The sequence below is a fragment of the Bos indicus x Bos taurus genome, chromosome 3 (genome assembly GCF_003369695.1).
Source record: "Bos indicus x Bos taurus breed Angus x Brahman F1 hybrid chromosome 3, Bos_hybrid_MaternalHap_v2.0, whole genome shotgun sequence".
Lineage (NCBI taxonomy): Eukaryota > Metazoa > Chordata > Mammalia > Artiodactyla > Bovidae > Bos > Bos indicus x Bos taurus.
In genome coordinates, this window is record NC_040078.1 from 115,911,198 (window position 1) to 115,930,547 (window position 19,350).

The window sequence follows — 19,350 nt, forward strand, 5'->3', positions numbered from 1 at the left end:
GACTGAGTTAACACAGAGAGGGGTAAGGTCTGTGATGCCCAGATGCTCACGAAATGCCAATGTTTTTACACTTATGTGCTTCTGTTGGTTACTTGACAATGTCAACAAAATCTGGCATTTAGAATGAGTTCCCTGGGGTGTTGTTCTGGGCAGAGGATGAGTTTTACCTTTCCTCTGAAGAACTCAGTGCTTTGAGCTTGGTGATTAAGTGATTAAGTGAAGTAGCACAAGTCAAGCTGCTGGGCTTCACATTCTAGCTCACCTCCAAGTTCTTGGTTAACCTTGCATGCATGCATGGGGGAAGATTCCAAGAAGCTCAGTGGAAAGCAACAGCTGGAAAAGTAAAACAACTGAGCACATACCTTAGCTTCTGCCAAGTTAAAGGAACTTGGTAAACAGCTCAAGATTCCCACTGAAACCTCAAAGTAAAGACAAGCTTCCAGGACTAAGAGCAAAATCAAAATAGACCCTCACTAATGAAATGGAAAACAAAACTTCTGCAAGTTCAAGCTGATCAGCCAGTAATTTAACCGCCTGTTAGAACTAAGCCTAGCATGCTTCAGGGTGTCAACAACATATTATCCACAATGTCTAATCTACAATAAAAACTTATTAATCATACAATGAAACAGGCCTCCCTGATGGCTCAATGGGTAAAGAATTCACCCGCAGTGCAAGAGACTTAGGAGATGCCGGTTCACTCCCTGGGTTGGAAAGATTCCCTGGAGGAAATGGCAACTCACTCCAGTATTCTTGCCTGAAATATCCCGTGGACAGAAGAGCCTGGCGGGCTGCAATCCATGGGGTCGCAAAGAGTCAGACATGGTCGCAAAGAGCATGACCATGATACAACAGAGTGATACAATATGAAGAAAAAGAAACATGTGACACATAGTCAGGGAAAAAAGCAGTCAAACAGAACAAACCCCAAGATGTCCTGACTCGTGCAGTGTAGGGTCCACATGGCTGGGAGGAGAGATCCGGCTGCCATCACTTCCTCCTTTGTGTCTATTAGGAGAAGACAGCTGCTCACGTGTAACCATCTCCCTTAAAAGCAGGGGCAGAGCTAACACCTAGCTCCATGTACTGGATAATACCTATTACGAGTATGTCTTGATGGAGTCAAAGCTGCTTACCCGGTATTCTAGCAACCAAACGTGAACTGAACAGCCGGACAACCTTGAAGAACTCAACCAAATGAAAATGAAATCCTGTCCAGTTTTAATACTAGATATAAATATGTGGGGCTTCCCTGGTGGTCGAGTGGCTAAGACACTGCATTCCCAATGCAGGGGGGCCTGGGTTCAACCCCTGCTGGAGGAGCTAGATCCCACGCGCGGAGGTGAAGAGTTTGTCTAAGATCCCAGGGCAGGGTTGCGTAGCATCTTCTAGGACCCTGCTACCTGACACTGGGCTGTTGTTCAGTCACTAAGTCCTGTCTGACTCTTTGCCACCCCATGGACTGCAGCACACCAGGCTTCCCTGTCCGTCACTATCTCCTAGAGTGTGCTGAGATTCATGTCCACTGAATCTGTGATGCTACGTAACTGAATATCTGCACTACTCTGGTCAGCTTAGATTGCTTCGGGTTCCTCCTTATATTGGATATGAGGAGCTGACTGCAAGTCACAAGCCACGTGAGAAAGAATACCCCCAAATGCAAATATCTGATGCCGTTATTGGAGGGAGGTGGGCTGAAAAAAGATTTAATTTTTAAGGAGACGTGAGCACTGCAGGAGGGAAGATGTGAGCATTCCCATGACAGAGGAGGCTGATCAGAACGGCACAGTAGGGTGCTTACCAAGAGAGAAGCTGTGTCTGGCTATTGGATGCTCCGCGAGATAGCAATAATAAAGTAATTACTGGAGGATGCAAAGGGGATGTTTAAGAGGGACGTGCATGTCAGTTAAGGACAGGGTCCGTGCTAGATGACTTAAGGAAACTGTTGTTGTCATTCGGTCGCTAAGTCATGTCTGGCTCTTTGTGACCCCGTGAACTGCAGCCTGCCAGGCTTTCCAGCCCACCACCATGGTGGACAAACTCGTGTTCATTGAGGTGGTGATGCCATCTAACCACCTCACCTTGCAGCGTTTGGAAATGTAATATGAAAGGAGGAGGAGAACTGGAGACCGGGAAACGTGACAAATACCTTGAAGACCACATGCAGCATCATCTGGAGGCCACTCTTGCCCGGGTATTTCCCAGTAATGTTGGCGGCAGACAGGTTGAAGAGATTGGCTCCTGTTTCGGTACAGATGGCATGGACCAGCATCTTCTTCCCCACCCCAGACGGTCCGGCCAACAGCAGGGACTTCACCAAAGGGGCTTTCTCGTGCACGGCTGCAGAGCCTAAAAAAAGGCAGAAGCAGAGGCTCTAAGATCCTGCCAAAAAAACAAGTGGTTCTTAGGTCAGGCTCCCCCAAGGCCGTGACTCTGCGGCGTGACCCCAGTCTCGACAATAGTGATCGATGTGTTAAAAGCATTCTCACCAGGGGCGCACCTCCTGTCTCAGCCGGCTCGGTGACACCTTTGATTTGTACGTCAAGGTGGAACTGTCGGGTCTCCTTGGGTGTCCAATACATCACTTCCCTCTCACCCTCACCCCAGCATTCTCCCTAAACTTGTAATTGTAAAGAACATTCCTGCGATAACTCAGCTCCGGCATTCTGTGGGGAGGGGGCAGGGGAATCTCTGTTTGTCAGCAACAGCACTGCACCCTTTGAAGGCTTGGGAAGATGAACGTGAAGCAGACAGGAAGATATAGGAGGAAAGGGGGGAAACGGAGGTCCAGCTGGTGGTAGCCTGGGCTTTAAAAACTTTTTATTTTACATTGCGGTACAGTCGATAAACAACACTGGGTTGGCTTCAGGTTCAGTTACACATACATGCGCATCTATTCTTTTTCAACTTCTCTTCTCCTTTAGGTGAGGACAGAGTACTGAGCAGAGGTCCCTGTATTATGCAGGAAGTCTGTGTTGGTTTCTCCTGCCCTGGGGTCTGGCCTGTCACTGGGGGCGGAGTGAACACGACCCTTGATAATGAAATGACGCGACTCATCGGGTCACTCGGAGGTCTCTGGCTTTTGCTCTCCACCACACTGTCCATCTCCTTTGAGTCCAGACTCAGGTTTGACCTCTCCCATCATTCTGAACATGATCAGAGCACACGTTGGCACTAACTAGTTAAGAGAGTGGATGGAATGAAATCCTGTAGAGCGCTGCGGTCAGAACATCCGTTGTCACACTCATCTGCTTTGGGTCCACTGCTGGGCTCTCCTGGGTCAGCTGGAAATATATCAATATTCGGAGTACGACTGTGCTTCTCTTTCTTTGCGTGTGATCGACAAGACACAGGGAATCGATCTGCATCATCAGAAAGAAGGTTTATGGTTACACAAAAGCCTGGAAAGTAGTTTTGAGCATGTTCTCTCTAAAGTGAAATAACCCGGGCACGCTTCATCTGCGGTTGGCGAGGGTGACGATACCATGTTACGATGAAGCAGACCCGATTCCATGATGGCAGAGAGAGGCCGTCCAGACAAAGGATCTCTCACCCTGGCAGTGGCGCCCTGAACAGTCAGGCTGACACACACACTTCCTTTTGTGACCAGATGCTATTATAGACATATGGTATTTAGACAGAGCCCTCGCAATCTGCCACAGGAGCGCGTTTCTCTGACTTGCTGGTAGGTTGAAAACCCGCGAACAGGTCACGGGAGCAAAGGCCCCTCTGGGTCTGTGGCTTGGGTTGGGCAGACCCCCACGAGGACTCCAGGTTTCTCAGTGACGAAAGGAGGGTCCGGGCAGGATGCGTCCTGGGCACACTTCTTCCTGGGACCCTCAAGGTGGCCTGGAGATGACGCCCCTCACCTGTTGATGATGCAGATCCACCACAGCCTGATTGGTGAGGCGTGCCCTGAAAATCCTGTCACCTCTCGGTGTTCTTGGCTCTCTACTGCCTTCCATCACGCTGTGATGGGGGTTTAGGGCACATCTGTTTATTTATGTGGATCCTGTAAGCGTTGTATATTGATTTTATTGGCCCCAAATATGCAGATCCCCAAGGATTATGTATTTGTTTATGCTACATATGCATCTTATTTGTGTTGACCCCAGGGCTTCCCTTGTGGCTCAGCTGGTAAAGAGTCTGCCTGCAATGAGGGAGACCTGGGTTCAATCCCTGGGTCAGGAAGATCCCCTGGAGAAGGGAAAGGCTCCCCACTCCAGTATTCTGGCCTGGAGAATTCCATGCACTGTGTAGTCCATGGGGTTGCAAAGAGTCAGACATGACTGAGCGACTTTCACTTTCTTTGGAGAAGGAAATGGCAACCCAGTCCAGGACCTTGCCTGGAAAATCCCATGGACAGAGGAGCCTGGTAGGTTACAGTCCATGGGGTCGCAAAGAGTCGGACACGACTGAGCGACTTGCACTGCATCTGTGACCCCTAATTCCACGTACTACTTCTGACGTGAAGTTGAAAGAAGAATGAGCTATTTCTTGCCAATGAGCTATTTCTTGCCAATAGGTTTAGGTTCTTTTTAAGTTGTTCATTGATTCATTTTTGGCTGTGCTGGGTCTTTACCGCTGCGCGAGCGGCTTTCTCAAGTGGTGATGAGCTGGGACTCCTCTCTCGTGGTGTGAGGGCTTCCCGTGGCGGCGGCTTCTCCTGCTGTGCAGCATGGGTCCTAGGGCCCGCAGGCTTCGGTAATTGCCGCACCTGAGCTCAGGAGTGGCGGCTCCGAGGCTTTGGACCTCAGGCTCAATAGCTGTGGTGCACGGGCTTAGTGCCTCTGGTCTTCCTGGATCAGGGATGGAACCTGCGTCCCCTGCATTGGCAGGCAGATTCTCCCTGGAATCAGCAGGCAAGTCCTGAACTTTTAGTTCGTATTTAAGTCAAAGTGGAGGGACTTCCCCGGCGGTCTAGGAGCTCAGTCTCCTTGTTCCCACTGCAGGGGGACGGGGTTTCATCCCTGGTAGGGGAACTAAGATCCCACATGCCATGTATTGCAGCAAAAAAAAAAAAAAGTGGAATAAGATAAGAAGTGTCCAAACTATTCCCATCTCACTTTGAAGCAAATTAAACAAACAAAATGTGATTTATAGTTCAGGATGGTCATCAGAGCACGGCCTGGCCGGGGTACCTGCCCCTGCCCCTGCCCCAGTGACTCAGGTCACACACAGACCAAAGTCATGAGAACACACACAAAAGTGAAGGAGGGCAGCAGGTACTTCTTATGGCAAGCCCAGACTTTCCTGCAGACTCTGGTCTGTTTGAACAATCGTGACTGACCCTCAGTGGAAGCTGGCGGAGTCTTGATTCTTTCCATCTATGAAATATAGCTCTGCTGAAGGGCTGGCTCTGCTAAGGACCTGGCGACAGAGCCTGTGCGTAAAAGGCAAGCTTAACCTCAGGCTGAGCTTACTTTGAATGGCAGGGGCTTGATTTGTCTATCATTTCTCCAGAGTTTGGCCATCAGGAATTTCAGCCTAGAAGGTTCAGCAGCCCGGACATGAAAGCCACTTAAATGTCCATCGGCAGAGGACTGGGTAGAGAAGATGTGGACACACACAATGGAATACTACTCAGCCACAAAAGGAACGAAACTGGGCCACCTGCAGAGACGTGGATGGACCCGGAGAGAGTTACACAGGGTGAAGTACGTCAGAAGGAGAAAAACAAATACTGTATATTAACTCACAGCTTCCCTGGTGGCTCAGACTGTAAAGTGTCTGTCTGCAATGCAGGAGAGCTGGGTTTTATCCCTGGGTTGGGAAGATCCCCTGGAGAAGGGAATGGAAACCCACTCTAGTACTCTTGCCTGGAGAATCCCATGGACGGAGGAGCCTGGTAGGCTACAGTCCATGGGGCTGCAAAGAGTCAGACACAACTGAGCAACTTCACTTTCACTTTTAACTCATGTATGTGGAATCTAGAAAAATGGTATAGATGATCTTATTTGCAAAGCAGAAATAGACACAGATGTGGAGAACAAATGTATGGATATTAAGGGGCAAAGAGGGGGGAGACTGGGACTCACATATACACTGCTAGTACCATGTGTGAAATAGATAAGTCATGACAACATTCTGTATAGCATACGGTACAGGGAACTCTACTTAAGGGACTGTGGTGACCTGAAAGGGAAAGAATCCAAAAGGGGAGGGGAGGTACCTGTGTGTATGGCTGATTCACTTCGCTGTACAGTAGAAACACAACACTGTGAAGCCACTATACTCCAATAAAAAGAAAAGAATGCTAAGAAGACACTCAAATGAGCTACAGCTGTGCTTCCCAGGCAGTACCTTCCCGGGTGCTCCGGATGCCTCAATCCAGCGCAGCGACCCTTAATCACAGTTCTCGGTAGGAAGGGTTAAGCTGCAGTGCACCTTGACGACAACCAGGAAGACACGAGCAGACACCCCTGCTCCTAGCACAGGCACAGCGGGGCAGGAGGAGCCCTTACCTAGTGGCAGGATCGCGTACAGGGTGATGAGCTGTCGGACATCCAGGAGGGAAGGCATGGGTTCTATGGACACCTGGCGAAGGCTCGTCCCCAGGTAGCTGTACTCACCTGGGGAGAAAAGAAACAGAGGGTGAATGAACTGGAAACTACGCCCGTCTGAGCCACGTAGTTTAGTCGTTTGCAGAATCAACAAGTGAAGACTCTTGAGAATCCCTTGGACTTCGAGGAGATCCAACCAGTCCATCCTAAGGGAAATCAACCCTGAATATTCACTGGAAGGACTGACGCTGAAGCTCCAATACTTTGGCCACCTGATGTGAAGAGCCAACTCACTGGAAAAGACCCGGGTGCTGGGAAAATTCAAAGGCAAAAGGAGATGGGGGCAGCAGAGGATGAGATGGTTGGATGGCATCACCAACTCAATGGACATGAACCTGAGCAAACTCTCGGAGATAGTGGAGGACAGAGGAGTCTGGCATGCTACAGTCCGTCAGGTCACAAAGAGCTGGACATGACTTAGCAACTGAACAACAAAAATCAACAGAGAATACAAATTTAATATTTCTGAGCAAATATAATTGTATTATGGAAGAGTCATCATGGAGAACTTTTTAGATAAAGGCTTGAAGAAAAACTTCCAGCCACAGAAACATTTCTATACTCACTACAGTAACTGGGAATTATGTTGAGTATGACTAACCTCCTAGTATTTTAAAAAATAACCTTTGAATGTTATGTATGTGAAGAGCAAGTGCTATAATGAAGAACATATAAAGTAAATTAAAACACAACAGGTTTGGTTTAATTTCTATTCCAAGAGATTATGTCTAACATTTGCACAAACTTTAAAAATAACTTATTTAAAATGGATGTGAAATTTGTATTGGAGGTGTGTAAATCTGAACCTGAAATGCAATCATTTGAAAGGAAGGATCTGAGTCTAATTTAGGATAAACAGAAATATCTCCTTTTGAGGGTGATATTCATTAACATTTTTATCATTTTTAAAGGATTACCAAAGGAATAATATCGAAATAAATCTTTACAGGTTTAATTAGAAGGCTTCAAAGAGCTTAATTGTAACTAGTCATAAATCTGAAGTGTTATTTTCCAACTAATTTAGATAAGGTCACCAGGAAAATTAGTTTGGCTGTCTCCATTTGTCATGAGGATGGACTTTTACATGCTCACTTGATTCTCTCTTGATCTGTACCTGAATCTGAAGAAAAAATATTTCATAAATGAATCACAATTTCTTGATTTTTTTTCTTTTCATAACACTTGGGATCTTGCAGAGCACAATGTTATATATATACACAAATACCTTTATGTGTGTATGAAAACACTAAAAGAACATTAATACATTCATGTGCCCATGAAGTCCTGAAAATATTGAGGGCTTTAAAGCATTTTCAAGTGCTAAGAAAATGAGAGTTAAAAACTAGATAATGATCTCGGTTTTGTTGTGAATGACAGCCTTTCAAAGCCTCCACACGAAACGAGTCCTTGGCAAGGACAGTGGTCTTGGTGAAGGAGATGAGTGATAATGAAAGCTCGCCTTCCGGCTTCTGAGCCCCCGCGCTCTGAAACGAGCAGGCGATAAACGGAAGAGGGGTTAATTTCACCTTCACTGCAGCAGGAAGGCTCCTGCAGCCATGGTTCAATCCAGCACGTCTTGCTGTAAACATGGCCTTGGGGGGATGTCAAAGTGACCCCCTTTTCCTGCTTAAGTAAATCAAAGCTAATACCCAGGCGTGCCCTGTTTTATAGAGCCCCAGCAGATTTGCAATGGCACTCCACTCCAGTACTCTTGCCTGGAGAATCCCATGGACAGAGGAGCCTAGTGGGCTGCAGTCCACGGGGTCGCTAAGAGTCAGACACGACTTCACTTTCACTTTTCACTTTCACGAATTGGAGAAGGAAATGGCAACCCACTCCAGTGTTCTTGCTTGGATAATCCCAGGGACTGGAGAGCCTGGTGGGCTGCCGTCTATGGGGTCGCACAGAATCGGACACGACTGAAGCGACTTAGCAGCAGCAGATTTTATTTAGACAAATGAAGTTGAACTGGTGGGTGCTGGTTCCAAGGCAGGGAAGATGATGAGACTCATTCCGAAAGCGGGTTACTACGTTTTGCTATTTCCCAGCTTGGAAGCTGTAATCAACTTTTCCCATGGACTCACTCAGTACTTAGCGACTTCAGGATTCCTTGCAGACACGAGGTCTTCCATGAGGGAGGGAAGATGGAAATAGTGGATGAAAAGGCACTGGAGATAGAAAGCATGAAAAAGGGCAAGGAAGCCGAGGACAATAGCAGAGAGAGGAACAGGAACGTGTCCTCTTAAAATCCGTATGTGGAAGCCCCAACTCCCAGTATCTCAGAATGTGACCTTCTTTGGAAATAGGGTCATTGCAGAGGAAACGAACCCAGCTGAGGTTCTTAGGGTGGTTGTTGTTACTTGCTAAGTCGTGTTCGACTCTTTGGTGACCCCCTGGACTGTAGCCCATCAGGCTCCTCTGTTCACGGGGTTTTCCAGGCAAGCATATTGGAGTGGGTTGCCATTTCCTTCTCCAGGGGATCTTCTCAACCCCGGGATTGAACCTGTGTCTTCTGCATTGGCTGGCACATTCTTTATCACTCAGCCACTGTGAAAGCCCCACACACAGGGTATAGAAAGCCTAAAATCTCCCTTTAGCCTTAGCTCTAAGAAACATTTAAAATGTGTCTCAGTGGGGCTTCCCTGGCGACTCATTATAAAGTATCCGCCTCCCAACGCAGGTGACGTGGGTTCAATCCCTGGTGGATTCTTAGGCTGAGTCCTAATCCAGTCAGGGTATCCTTTATAGAAAGGGGACGTCTGGAGACAGACACACACACATACAGGGAGGAGGTCACGTGAGGATGAAGGCAGAGATGGGAGACAGCAGAAGCCAAGGAGTGCCAGTGACTGACGGCAAATCACCAGGGCAGGATAATAGATGCAAGGATGAGGTCAGCGAGGGCCACATGAGCCCAGGGACACTCGGCCTCCAGGGGGCAGGGGCCCAGGGAGCCGGAAAGAGCGCACAGCTTCCAAAAAGAACCAGCACCGCTGACACCTTGACCTTGGACTTCTGGCCTCCAGAGCTGGGAGAGTAATTTCCTGTTGTTTAAGCTGCCCCCCTGCCCTCTGTGGTACCTGTTACAGCAGCCTCGGCAAATGAACACAGAAAGAGGAAATAAATGCAGAGAATAGGAACATACAAGCACACAAGAAATAATGAGAAAGAGGGACTTCCTTGGTGGTCCAGGGGCTGAGACCCTGCATTCCCAACGCGGGGGGCCTGGGTTCGAACCCTGGTCAGGGAACTAGATCCCACATACTGCAACCAAGACCTGGTACAGCCAAATAGATAAATAAATACTGAACAAAAAGATGAGAAATTAAAAATATTAAGAAATCAAGGTGGAATCAGTTTCTAACATTTCCTTTCTACTCCGTGCTAAGTCACTTCAGTCGTGTCCGACTCTTTGTGACCCCATGGACTGCAGCACGCCAGGCCTCCCTGTCATTCACCATCTCCCAGAGTTTGCTCAAACTCATGTCTATTGAGTCAGTGATGCCATCCAACCAGCTCATCCTCTGTCACCCCCTTCTCCTCCTGCCCTCAATCTTTCCCAGCATCAGGGTCTTTTCCAGTGAGTCGACTCTTTGCATCAGGTGGCAAAAGATTGGAGCTTCAGCTTCAGTATCAGTCCTTCCAGTGGTTGACTTCCTTGAGGATTGACTGGCTGGATCCCCTTGAAGTCCAAGGGAGTCTCAAGAGTCTTCTCTGAGAAGGAAATGGCAACCCACTCCAGTATTCTTGCTCGGACAACCCCATGGACAGTATGAAAAGGATAATTTAGGGGAATATCTGCTGTGTCTGTCCCCTTTGTATTTTCCCCTCGAGTGGCCACCTTGGGGCCTCCTGTTTCTGTGACATGGACAGGGAGAGAGGGACACAGAGGCACCAGGAAGTCACCAAGCCCTCTTGTTGGCAAACCCTGAGCCCGCGGAAGGCTGGGTGAGACCCCAGCGACACATAGAGACAGCCAGCTCTGTGCCAGCATGGCCTTGGGTACCACATCTCCTCACTCATTAAGCTCTCACAGCAACTGAGTGAGGCGCTTGCTGTTGTTATCCTCATAATCATGGAGACTGAGGCACAGAAAGGACCAGCATCCCAGAGAGCAGCAGCTTCAGAGGGCGGGAGGGGGAGACGTCCCCAGCCTTAGCGAGGAGCTGGTCAGTGTGTCTGTCAGTGGGCATCAGCCCTGTGTCCTGGAGGACGAGGAGAGGGGAGAGAGCCCTGGATGACAGAGGGTCCTGGGCAGGCAGGAGTGGCCCCTGTGGGAGCCGTGGGGTCTTGGAGGGCACCAGAATATCTCCCCAACCTTTGGATGCCCCCTGGGAATTGGGGGCCTTGATAGCTGGAGTAGGGATGGGGCTCATAGTTCAGTTCAGTTCAGTTCAGTTCAGTTCAGTTGCTCAGTCGTGTCCTTCTCTTTGCGACCCCATGGATTGCAGCATGCCAGGCCTCCCTGTCCATCACCAACTCCTGGAGTTTACTCAAACTCATGTCCGTTGAGTCGGTGATGCCATCCAACCATCTCATCCTCTGTCATCCCCTTCTCCTCCTGCCTTCAATCTTTCCCAGCATCAGGGTCTTTTCCAAGGAGTCAGTTCTTCGCATCAGGTGGCCAAAGTATTGGAGTTTCAGCTTCAGCATCAGTCCTTCTAATGAATATTCAGGAGTGATCTCCTTTAGGATGGACTGGCTGGATCTCCTCGCAGTTCAAGGGACTCTCAAGAGTCCTCTCCAACACCACAGTTGAAAAGCATCAAATCTTAGGCGCTCAGCTTTCTTCACGGTTCAACTCTCACATCCATACATGACTACTGGAAAAACCATAGCCTCGACTAGATGGACCTTTGTTGGCAAAATAATGTCTCTGCTTTTTAATACACTGTCTAGGTTGGTCATGACTTTTCTTCCAAGGAGCAAGCATCTTTTAATCTCATGGCTGCAGTCACCATCTGCGGTGATTTTGGAGCCCAAGAAAATAAAGTCTGTCACTGTAAGAAGGACTGAATTTGAATAACCTTGGCAGCCTAGCAGCTGTGATGCTAAATGACAGTGATATAAAGGGTAAGGAAACACGCTCTCTCTGGCATACCTGAGCTTACGGTGGGAGCTGGCTTTCGGGCACAGGGCCAGTGCTCAGAGCTGGGCAGATGTGGAGGGGCACAGCAAAGAACCAGGCAGTGGCAGGGGGGAGGGTTGGGAGCTGAGCCTTGGGGGGCCAGACATGACGAAGTTGAATGTCCTCTCTTCTGAGTCTCTTTCAGTCCTAGCTGCTATGACTCTAGTGGGTTCTGGGATTTGCGTGGTGTTGAGAAGAGAGTGGAATTACACATGCTGCTGCTGCTGCTGCTGCTGCTAAGTCGCTTCAGTCGTGTCTGACTCTGTGCGATCCCATAGACAGCAGCCCACCAGGCTCCCCCATCCCTGGGATTCTCCAGGCAAGAACACTGGAGTGGGTTACATGTTAACCCCCCCAAACAACTCCAGCCTGGATGGGGAACTGGCGAGGCACAGACCACTTGCCCTGCTTGCCCAGGTTTGAGCCAGAAAAGGAGAGGGGTAATGCCCAGAGGTTTTTCTCCTTCCCTACGTCTGGCACTTTTATTAGAATACGTCTTGGTGTTGGCCCATTGGAGGTGATGGTTCCACATACAAAGTATCATCACCCATTATGCGGTTTGCGCTTCTGTTTAGGGAAATTTTTCATGAATAAAACTTCTCAGTGTGTGCTCTCTTCCTTTGCTTTGGTTTTCCTCTTCAGGGATGTGGATTTTCTTTGCCTACCTTTAGTATTTGTTGCTTTCTTTGTAAAGCTTTTAATCTCACTTTTCATTTCTAGTTTTATTTTAAAAATTTCTGCCTTTCACATTTCATTTCTCTTAAAGCTTGGTTTGTTGACTTTATTCATTCTTGTATTCACTGTAATTTAGTTTTCTCCTAAAACGATTTTTCCCCTTAAAAATACTCCATTTTTTCCGACTCATTTCTGCATTTTTCTAATTCCATTTTGTGTATTCTTACATATCTTCTATAAATCCCTTCTGTAATTTCCTTAATGTTTATTTGCTTGGTTTGCAAGAGTAGATTCCAGGTATGTCTGTTCTATGAGTATCTCTGTGATGTTACTCTGCTCCTTATTCTTCCTTTTTTTTAGTAGAAGCTTTGCATGGGCTTTGACCTTGAACTTTTCATTGCTTAAATATATGAGCTAATATTCCTGTATGCTGAGGAGATAGTTGGGGTCAGGGTAGCTTTTTAAATCCCAGAGAGCCCTTGCCTTCTGTAGTTTTCATATCTGTTATTAGTATGGTGGCTTGCTTCTTGTGATGTCCTGGCTCTGCTGCCCTCCCCCAGTTTATTCTGGATCTTTCCTCTTCTTCATCTCTACTGTTCCTGTTCAGTGGTTCCAGTTCAGTTCTACTCCCAAGAGCTTCCTTGCAGTATAAGGCCCTGTCTTCGAAGGGTCAACTTCAAGAGCATCTGGCGGCTGGACTGTCGCAGCTGCTCAGACTTTCTGAGGCTGTCCGTTGTCAGGCCTTTGCTGATGCAGTGGGCAAACTCCTCCCGGTTCCACCTGCAGTTACTACCGTGGTCGCGCTCTGCTCTCCAGGGAGTGCTTGCTGGCTACTCTGGGGTTCTTCTCGTTTGTTGTCCCCAGTGGCTTGTACTTTGGGCTTTGAGGGGAAACTTCATTCATTTTGTTTTGGTGCAAATGATGTCCATGGGCTTCTGCCATCTAGTTGCTTTGTCTAGATTTTATGTGGGGATCTGGGAGGATCCACTGCTACCTTTCCAAGATAAGAACCTTAACGGGGAGAAATGAGAAAAACATAGAAAAGGCAAGAGGGAGCCAAGCCTGGAGGCAGCTTGACTGTTTTGCTGGACTGGGTCATGTTCATTTGAGGTCACGCTTCAGAGGCCGATTTCTATTTGCTTTGACCTCAGGCAACTTTAAGATGCTACCCGGAAACTGACAAAAGAGATCACTAAGAAAGTCCAAGATGGATAGGAAACCAGTAAGAAGGTGAGAAATATGTCCATTAATTCTTTAAGCACTGAAGAACTGATGCTTTTGGATTGTGGATCTGGAGAAGACTTCTGAGAGGCCCTTAGTCTGCAAGGAGATCAAACCAGTCAATACTAAAGGAAATCAATCCTGAATATTCACTGGAACGATTTATGCTGGAGCCGAAACTCTAATACTTTGGCCACCTGATGTGAAGAGCTGACTCTTTGGAAAAGACCCTGATGCTGGGAAAGACTGAGGGCAGGAGGAGAAGGGGGCAGCAGAGGATGAGATGGCTGGATGGTATTACTGACTCAGTCAACATGAGTTTGAGCAAACTCTGGGAAATAGTGGAGGCCAGGGAGGCCAGGAGTGCTGCAGTCCATGGGGTCGCAAAGAGTCAGACACGACTTAGCAGCTGAATAACAACAATTCTTTAAGACTCTACCATCTGCCAGGCTCTGTACTAATACCAGGGATTCAGTGAAGCAATAAAAGACATGATGTGAAGGGAGAAAGCAGACAGAACTGAGACCTCAACTGTAAGTAAGGAGATAGACTTCTGCTAACAGAGGTATTTTTTCATATAAACAGAATTAACAGAACATAATCAACACAATCCAGGAAAAAACCCTATAGTATTTGAAGAAGAAACAAGAAATAAATAGAAACCCAATACATATTTCAATACACAGCCTGGTAAAATCTTATAACATTAGGAAAAATGAAGGTTCTTCCAAGTGCCCAAGAAGGAAATGTGTCTCTATTTCAAAGGGATTAAAGTATTATTTTTGATCCAAGGGAAATGTTAGCCTTTTTGCTCTGGCAGGCTGAAACTGGGTCATTGTAAACACTGGAATGAATCACATGGATATGGGTTACAACGCAATTAGAAAAAGAAAAGAGTCCATGTGTCCACACTGATACCACAACAATTTTAAAAGGAAGGTGGGAGGGAAATTTTTCCAGAAAAATGGTACCTAATAAATAAAGAAGAGGAGACAGAACTAGAACATACCCACTTTACGACCACCAGAGCAACCATCAATGCAGGCAAAGATCGTCAGCGGATGCTAAAACCTTTAATATGGTTGGGAGCAGAATCTCCAGAGCCCCCAGGATCCCCCGTAGATTATCACTGATAATAAAGGGGAAAATGATGCTTTACAATGGAGGGATCTGGGGAAGCTTCATCAGGGATGAAACTTCACATCACCAGTGATGGGACAAAGCTTCATCATATGCCTTCAGCATGAAAGGCTGAGGAGGACACAATATTGCCAATTTTTTTTTCCTGTAAAAAGCATTCAACATGAATCAAGTCAGGAGGAAACCATCAAACCAAACCAGCTGAAAGACAGTCTGTAAAACAGCTCAGACACTTTAAAACTGTCAATGTTGGGAAGGACTGAAAAAGCCTGTAAACTGCTGCAGACAAAAGGAATGACGGGCTTCCTGGTGGCTCTGAAGAGTGCTTGCCAATGTGGGAGACGTGGGTTCGACCCAAGTCAGGAAGATCCCCTGGAGAAGGAAAGGGCAACCCTCTTCAGTATTCTTGCCTGGAAAATCCCATGAATAGAGGAACCTGGCGGGCTGCAGTCCATAGGGCTGCAAAGAGTCAGACATGACGGAGAGCAACTTATCATGCACACATGCAAAGGAATGAAAAGGGCTAAAATGATATACGACCATCACCTCCATGATCATGGTCGGTATTCTGGATTGAGAAAGACAGTTACAAAGGACTAATAGGACTATCGGGAAAAACTGATTATTAACTAGATATTGAGTAACTGTATGATATAAAATTTTTTGAGTGTGATTATCTGTGTGTTTCTGTGGGAGGATGTTCTTGCTGACTGTAGACTCACAAAAGTGAACATGAGGTTTATATTAGGGTGGAAGGAGGTGGGAAGGATTTTAAGCTTTAAATACGTTTTCAGGTCCTTGGGCCTGTTTTTTTAAACATTAAGAGAGAGACATCAGCTGAAGACGGTGATAGTAAATGTCCCCTCCTCATTCCTCCCAACTGCGGCTTCCCAGGTGGCTCAGTGGTAAAGAACTTGCCTGCCAATTCAGGAGATGCAAGAGATGTGGGTTCAATCCCTGGGTTGGGAAGATCCCCTGGAGTAGGAAATGGCAACCCACTCCAGTATTCTTGCCTGGAAAACTCCACGGGCAGAGGAGGCTGGTGCGTTACAGTCCATGGGGTTGCAAAGAGTCAGACACGACTGAGTGGCTGAGCGCGTTCCTCCCTATTACTCCCATGGTGGCCCCTAGATAGAATTCTGGAAGGAATTCCTCCTAAAAGGACTCTGTGTTGGAAATACCAGGTGCTGCCTCTAGGGCATTTTGATAATCATGAGAGCATGAACAATTCTTCATTTCCTCAATTCAGCTTCAGCCAGAAAGAATACCCTAGGGAGCCCGGCTAGTAGGTTTGGAAATCTGCTTCTCCTACATTAAGGGAGACAGTCAACCCTACTAGATCCCAGCTCAGGAAGAGCTCAAACCAATTCAATCCAACAAACATTTTCTATAAGCCACCAGGGGCCAGACTTGGGATAAAACACAGATGAAACGTACTTCCCTCCGTTGGGTCCTTAAACCCCAAGGGGTGACATACGTATGTGACACACACACACGTCTTTGTTGGTGTACTTTACCAATGTAATCTGAGAGGCTGACTTTCAGTGCCTGGATCAGTAAGCCTTCTTCCACGAGTTCCTTATACAGAGACTCAATGGTCCTGGGGAAAAAGAAGACCATCGATTCCGTGAGCAAACACATCAAATCTGCAGTGTTTATGTTAATCCTCACAAATGTAGCAAACTTTAACCAGGTCTAATTCAAAGTAGGTTCATATGTACACAAATAAATTGATGTTTGAACCCTTTTCACAATTTGGGGATGAATTAGGCTTTTTAAAAACAATACACTCACTGATCCATGGGTATATCTGATATTTCCTATTAATAAGAATTATATCTTTGGGCATCTGAGACCAGCTATAACTCTTGAAGTCTGCCCTTTCTTCAGCCTTCATAATGATACAAATATGAGTCAGAAATTACCCAATAATAGTAATGTAACAGGCCCATAATTATATATTCAGTTAGCATCTGCAAGCTGTAGTAGATCATTAATCCTTCATGAAACTGATGTTTCCTTTTAACTCCATAGCATAATAGTTTAAAAGAAATATCTATAAGGAACAAAGGCTTATAACGGAAATCATTTTAATGTGAAAGACAAAATGTCAAAAGCTGTGAGTGTAGTAATTCTTTAGGAGCATGTTAAGCTCTTCTCTGCTGTTTACAGATGACAACATCACTTCTCTAAGTGCGGTGGGGGGCGGGTGCGGCACGTGGGCAGGTAGCCAGCACATGGACAATTTATACTAATTGGGGGAAAAAATGAAGATAGTATTCCACTTAATGAATGAAACTCCCAATGAAATTAAGTGGGGCTTGGGTTGCTGGAATTCTGATAAATCACATTCAAATACTGTCCAGACAGCATATTCAGAAGCAGAGACATTACTTTGCCAACAAAGGTCCGTCTAGTCAAGGCTATGGTTTTTCCTGTGGTCATGTATGGATGTGAGAGTTGGACTGTGAAGAAAGCTGAGCACCAAAGAATTGATGCTTTTGAACTGTGGTGTTGGAGAAGACTCTTGAGAGTCCCTTGGACTGCAAGGAGATCCAACCAGTCCATCCTAAAGGAGATCAGTCCTAGGTGTTCATTGGAGAGACTGATGCTAAAGCTGAAACTCCAGTACTTTGGCCACCTCATGCGAAGAGTTGACTCATTGGAAAAGACTCTGATGCTGGGAGGGATTGGGGGCAGGAGGAGAAGGGGACGACAGAGGATGAGATGGCTGGATGGCATCACCGACTAGATGGACGTGAGTTTGAGTGAACTCCAGGAGTTGGTGATGGACAGGGAGGCCTGGCGTGCTGCAATTCATGGGGTCGAAAAGAGTCAGACACGACTGAGCGACTGACCTGAACTGAACTGAACTGATAGTCCTCTGAGATGTCTCATCTTTTCCCATTTCATTTCTAGGAGCCTTATGATTTGGTTCAGCCTAGTCTTTCATTAGAATGAAGAACAGTAGATATGTCTAAAATGTTCTTTGTTCTATAATTCAAGTTAGTGTGATTAAAAAAAGACTCAATTCAAAATGGATAACCAGCAAGGATCTACTGTAGAGCACAAGGAACTCAATGTTATGTGCCAGCCTGGATGGGAGAGCAGTTTGGGGAGAATGGTCATACTGTATATGTATGGCTAAGGCCCTTCATTCTTCACCCAAAACTACCACAACATTGGTACTCCAATATAAAATAAAATGTTTAAAATTAAAAAAAAATACTCAAGTACATCCCTGAGATTCAAGCCAAATACTATTGGGATAGATGTTAATTCAATGACTCCAGCCTTTGGCTGACTGAAATTTTATTCTATCAAATATATTTAAAATAGTATGCTCTCCGCTGAGAAGTAAGCAAGTTTTCATTGTACATGGAATTTGGGATGATGTATCTCACCTATATCAAGGAAGTACAAGTTGCAGTGTTTGAACTCGAATATTTGTTTAATACAAACATATGTCTAAAATATTAACATAAAATTGAAGAAGATTCACTAAAATAATTAAAACCTAATATCTTAAGAAGGCTGGAACACAAACCTATATTTGGATCTTTCCAGTGAAATCAACTCTTGCTATGGAATAAAAAAAGTCTAAAACTATGTATCTTATCAACTGTGGTAAAAGGGCTGATTTAAGGTTTATGCTAAGTCGATGAGAGAAATAGAAGTTGTCTTACAATGTCTTGGTGGAGAACTAGCCCACTAACTGAATCCTACTTAATGAGTAACATTTATTAAGTCTTAAAGTCATTAAGCTTTCAAAAATAAAATAAAAAGTCTTCCAGGAATGAGATGACTAGGTATTTCTGTACTTTTGGGCATAAAAGTGAACAAAATACTTTTAAAGACCATAAAATGGTCTTCATTTCACTAGAGAATTGCTTGTGGCCCATTTATGACAGTTCAACTGTAAAGAAACATATGCCAAGAGCACATTCATCGTCTAACAGACATGGTCCACGAGCTGCACTCGTGTGCCCTGTGTGGTTAAGGCAGAGCTGTACTCAGTCGTGCGGTTCTTTAAACATGAGTGGATAATGTTAACTTAGTAGTCGGCTTGTACTGGCAGATTCGAGGTGAGCTCTGGGTGGTTATCCAATAAGACACTTAGCAGGATCTTCTCAGAAAGACTGATGGAAGGACACGAGAGAAAAGTGGCATGGAAGAGTCACTAAAGACAGAGGTGGCTCCGCGTGTAGGCAGGGGCTGGACCCTCCTCCAGGTCAGGGACCATGATGTCCCTGTGTCCCCAGGAGGCATCAGTATCAGTCACCAGTAGGCGGTGCCTCCCCAGGAACTGGGGGGCCTGTGTCTCAGAATGCTGACTGCGCAGCGGTCAGCCACCGCTCCTGACCTTGACCCTTTCCCCAAACAATGGAAACTCAGCAGCTCCTCTTTCCAGGGACATCCTAAGGAAGCCGTCTCTCCCCAGAGCCAAGGCCACACCCAGGCTGGGCGACACTGCAGAGGCTTCCTGCTGGGGGCCCAGGGCGTGCGTGAGCTCTGGGGTGCTCTGGTTCCCACTTTCCACATGGATGATCCCAGGCTGGCTTCCTCTCTCATGGGTCCTCTCTCAAGTAGAGTTTGGGACTGTATCACTGCACCCAGAGAGGA

General features: G+C 46.5%; 1 protein-coding gene across 1 annotated transcript in view; it reads right to left on the reverse strand.

Moving 5' to 3' along the window:
* The window catches only part of IQCA1 (IQ motif containing with AAA domain 1), a 187,557-nt gene that overhangs the window by 35,791 nt on the left and 132,416 nt on the right, over positions 1-19,350 (reverse strand). Inside the window, exons 13-15 of the mRNA XM_027537993.1 lie at positions 16,245-16,327; positions 6,465-6,572; positions 2,150-2,349 (exon numbers count right to left, since the gene is read on the reverse strand). Coding sequence (XP_027393794.1) covers positions 2,150-2,349; positions 6,465-6,572; positions 16,245-16,327 — 391 coding nt within the window. The remainder of the gene's footprint in view (positions 1-2,149; positions 2,350-6,464; positions 6,573-16,244; positions 16,328-19,350) is intronic.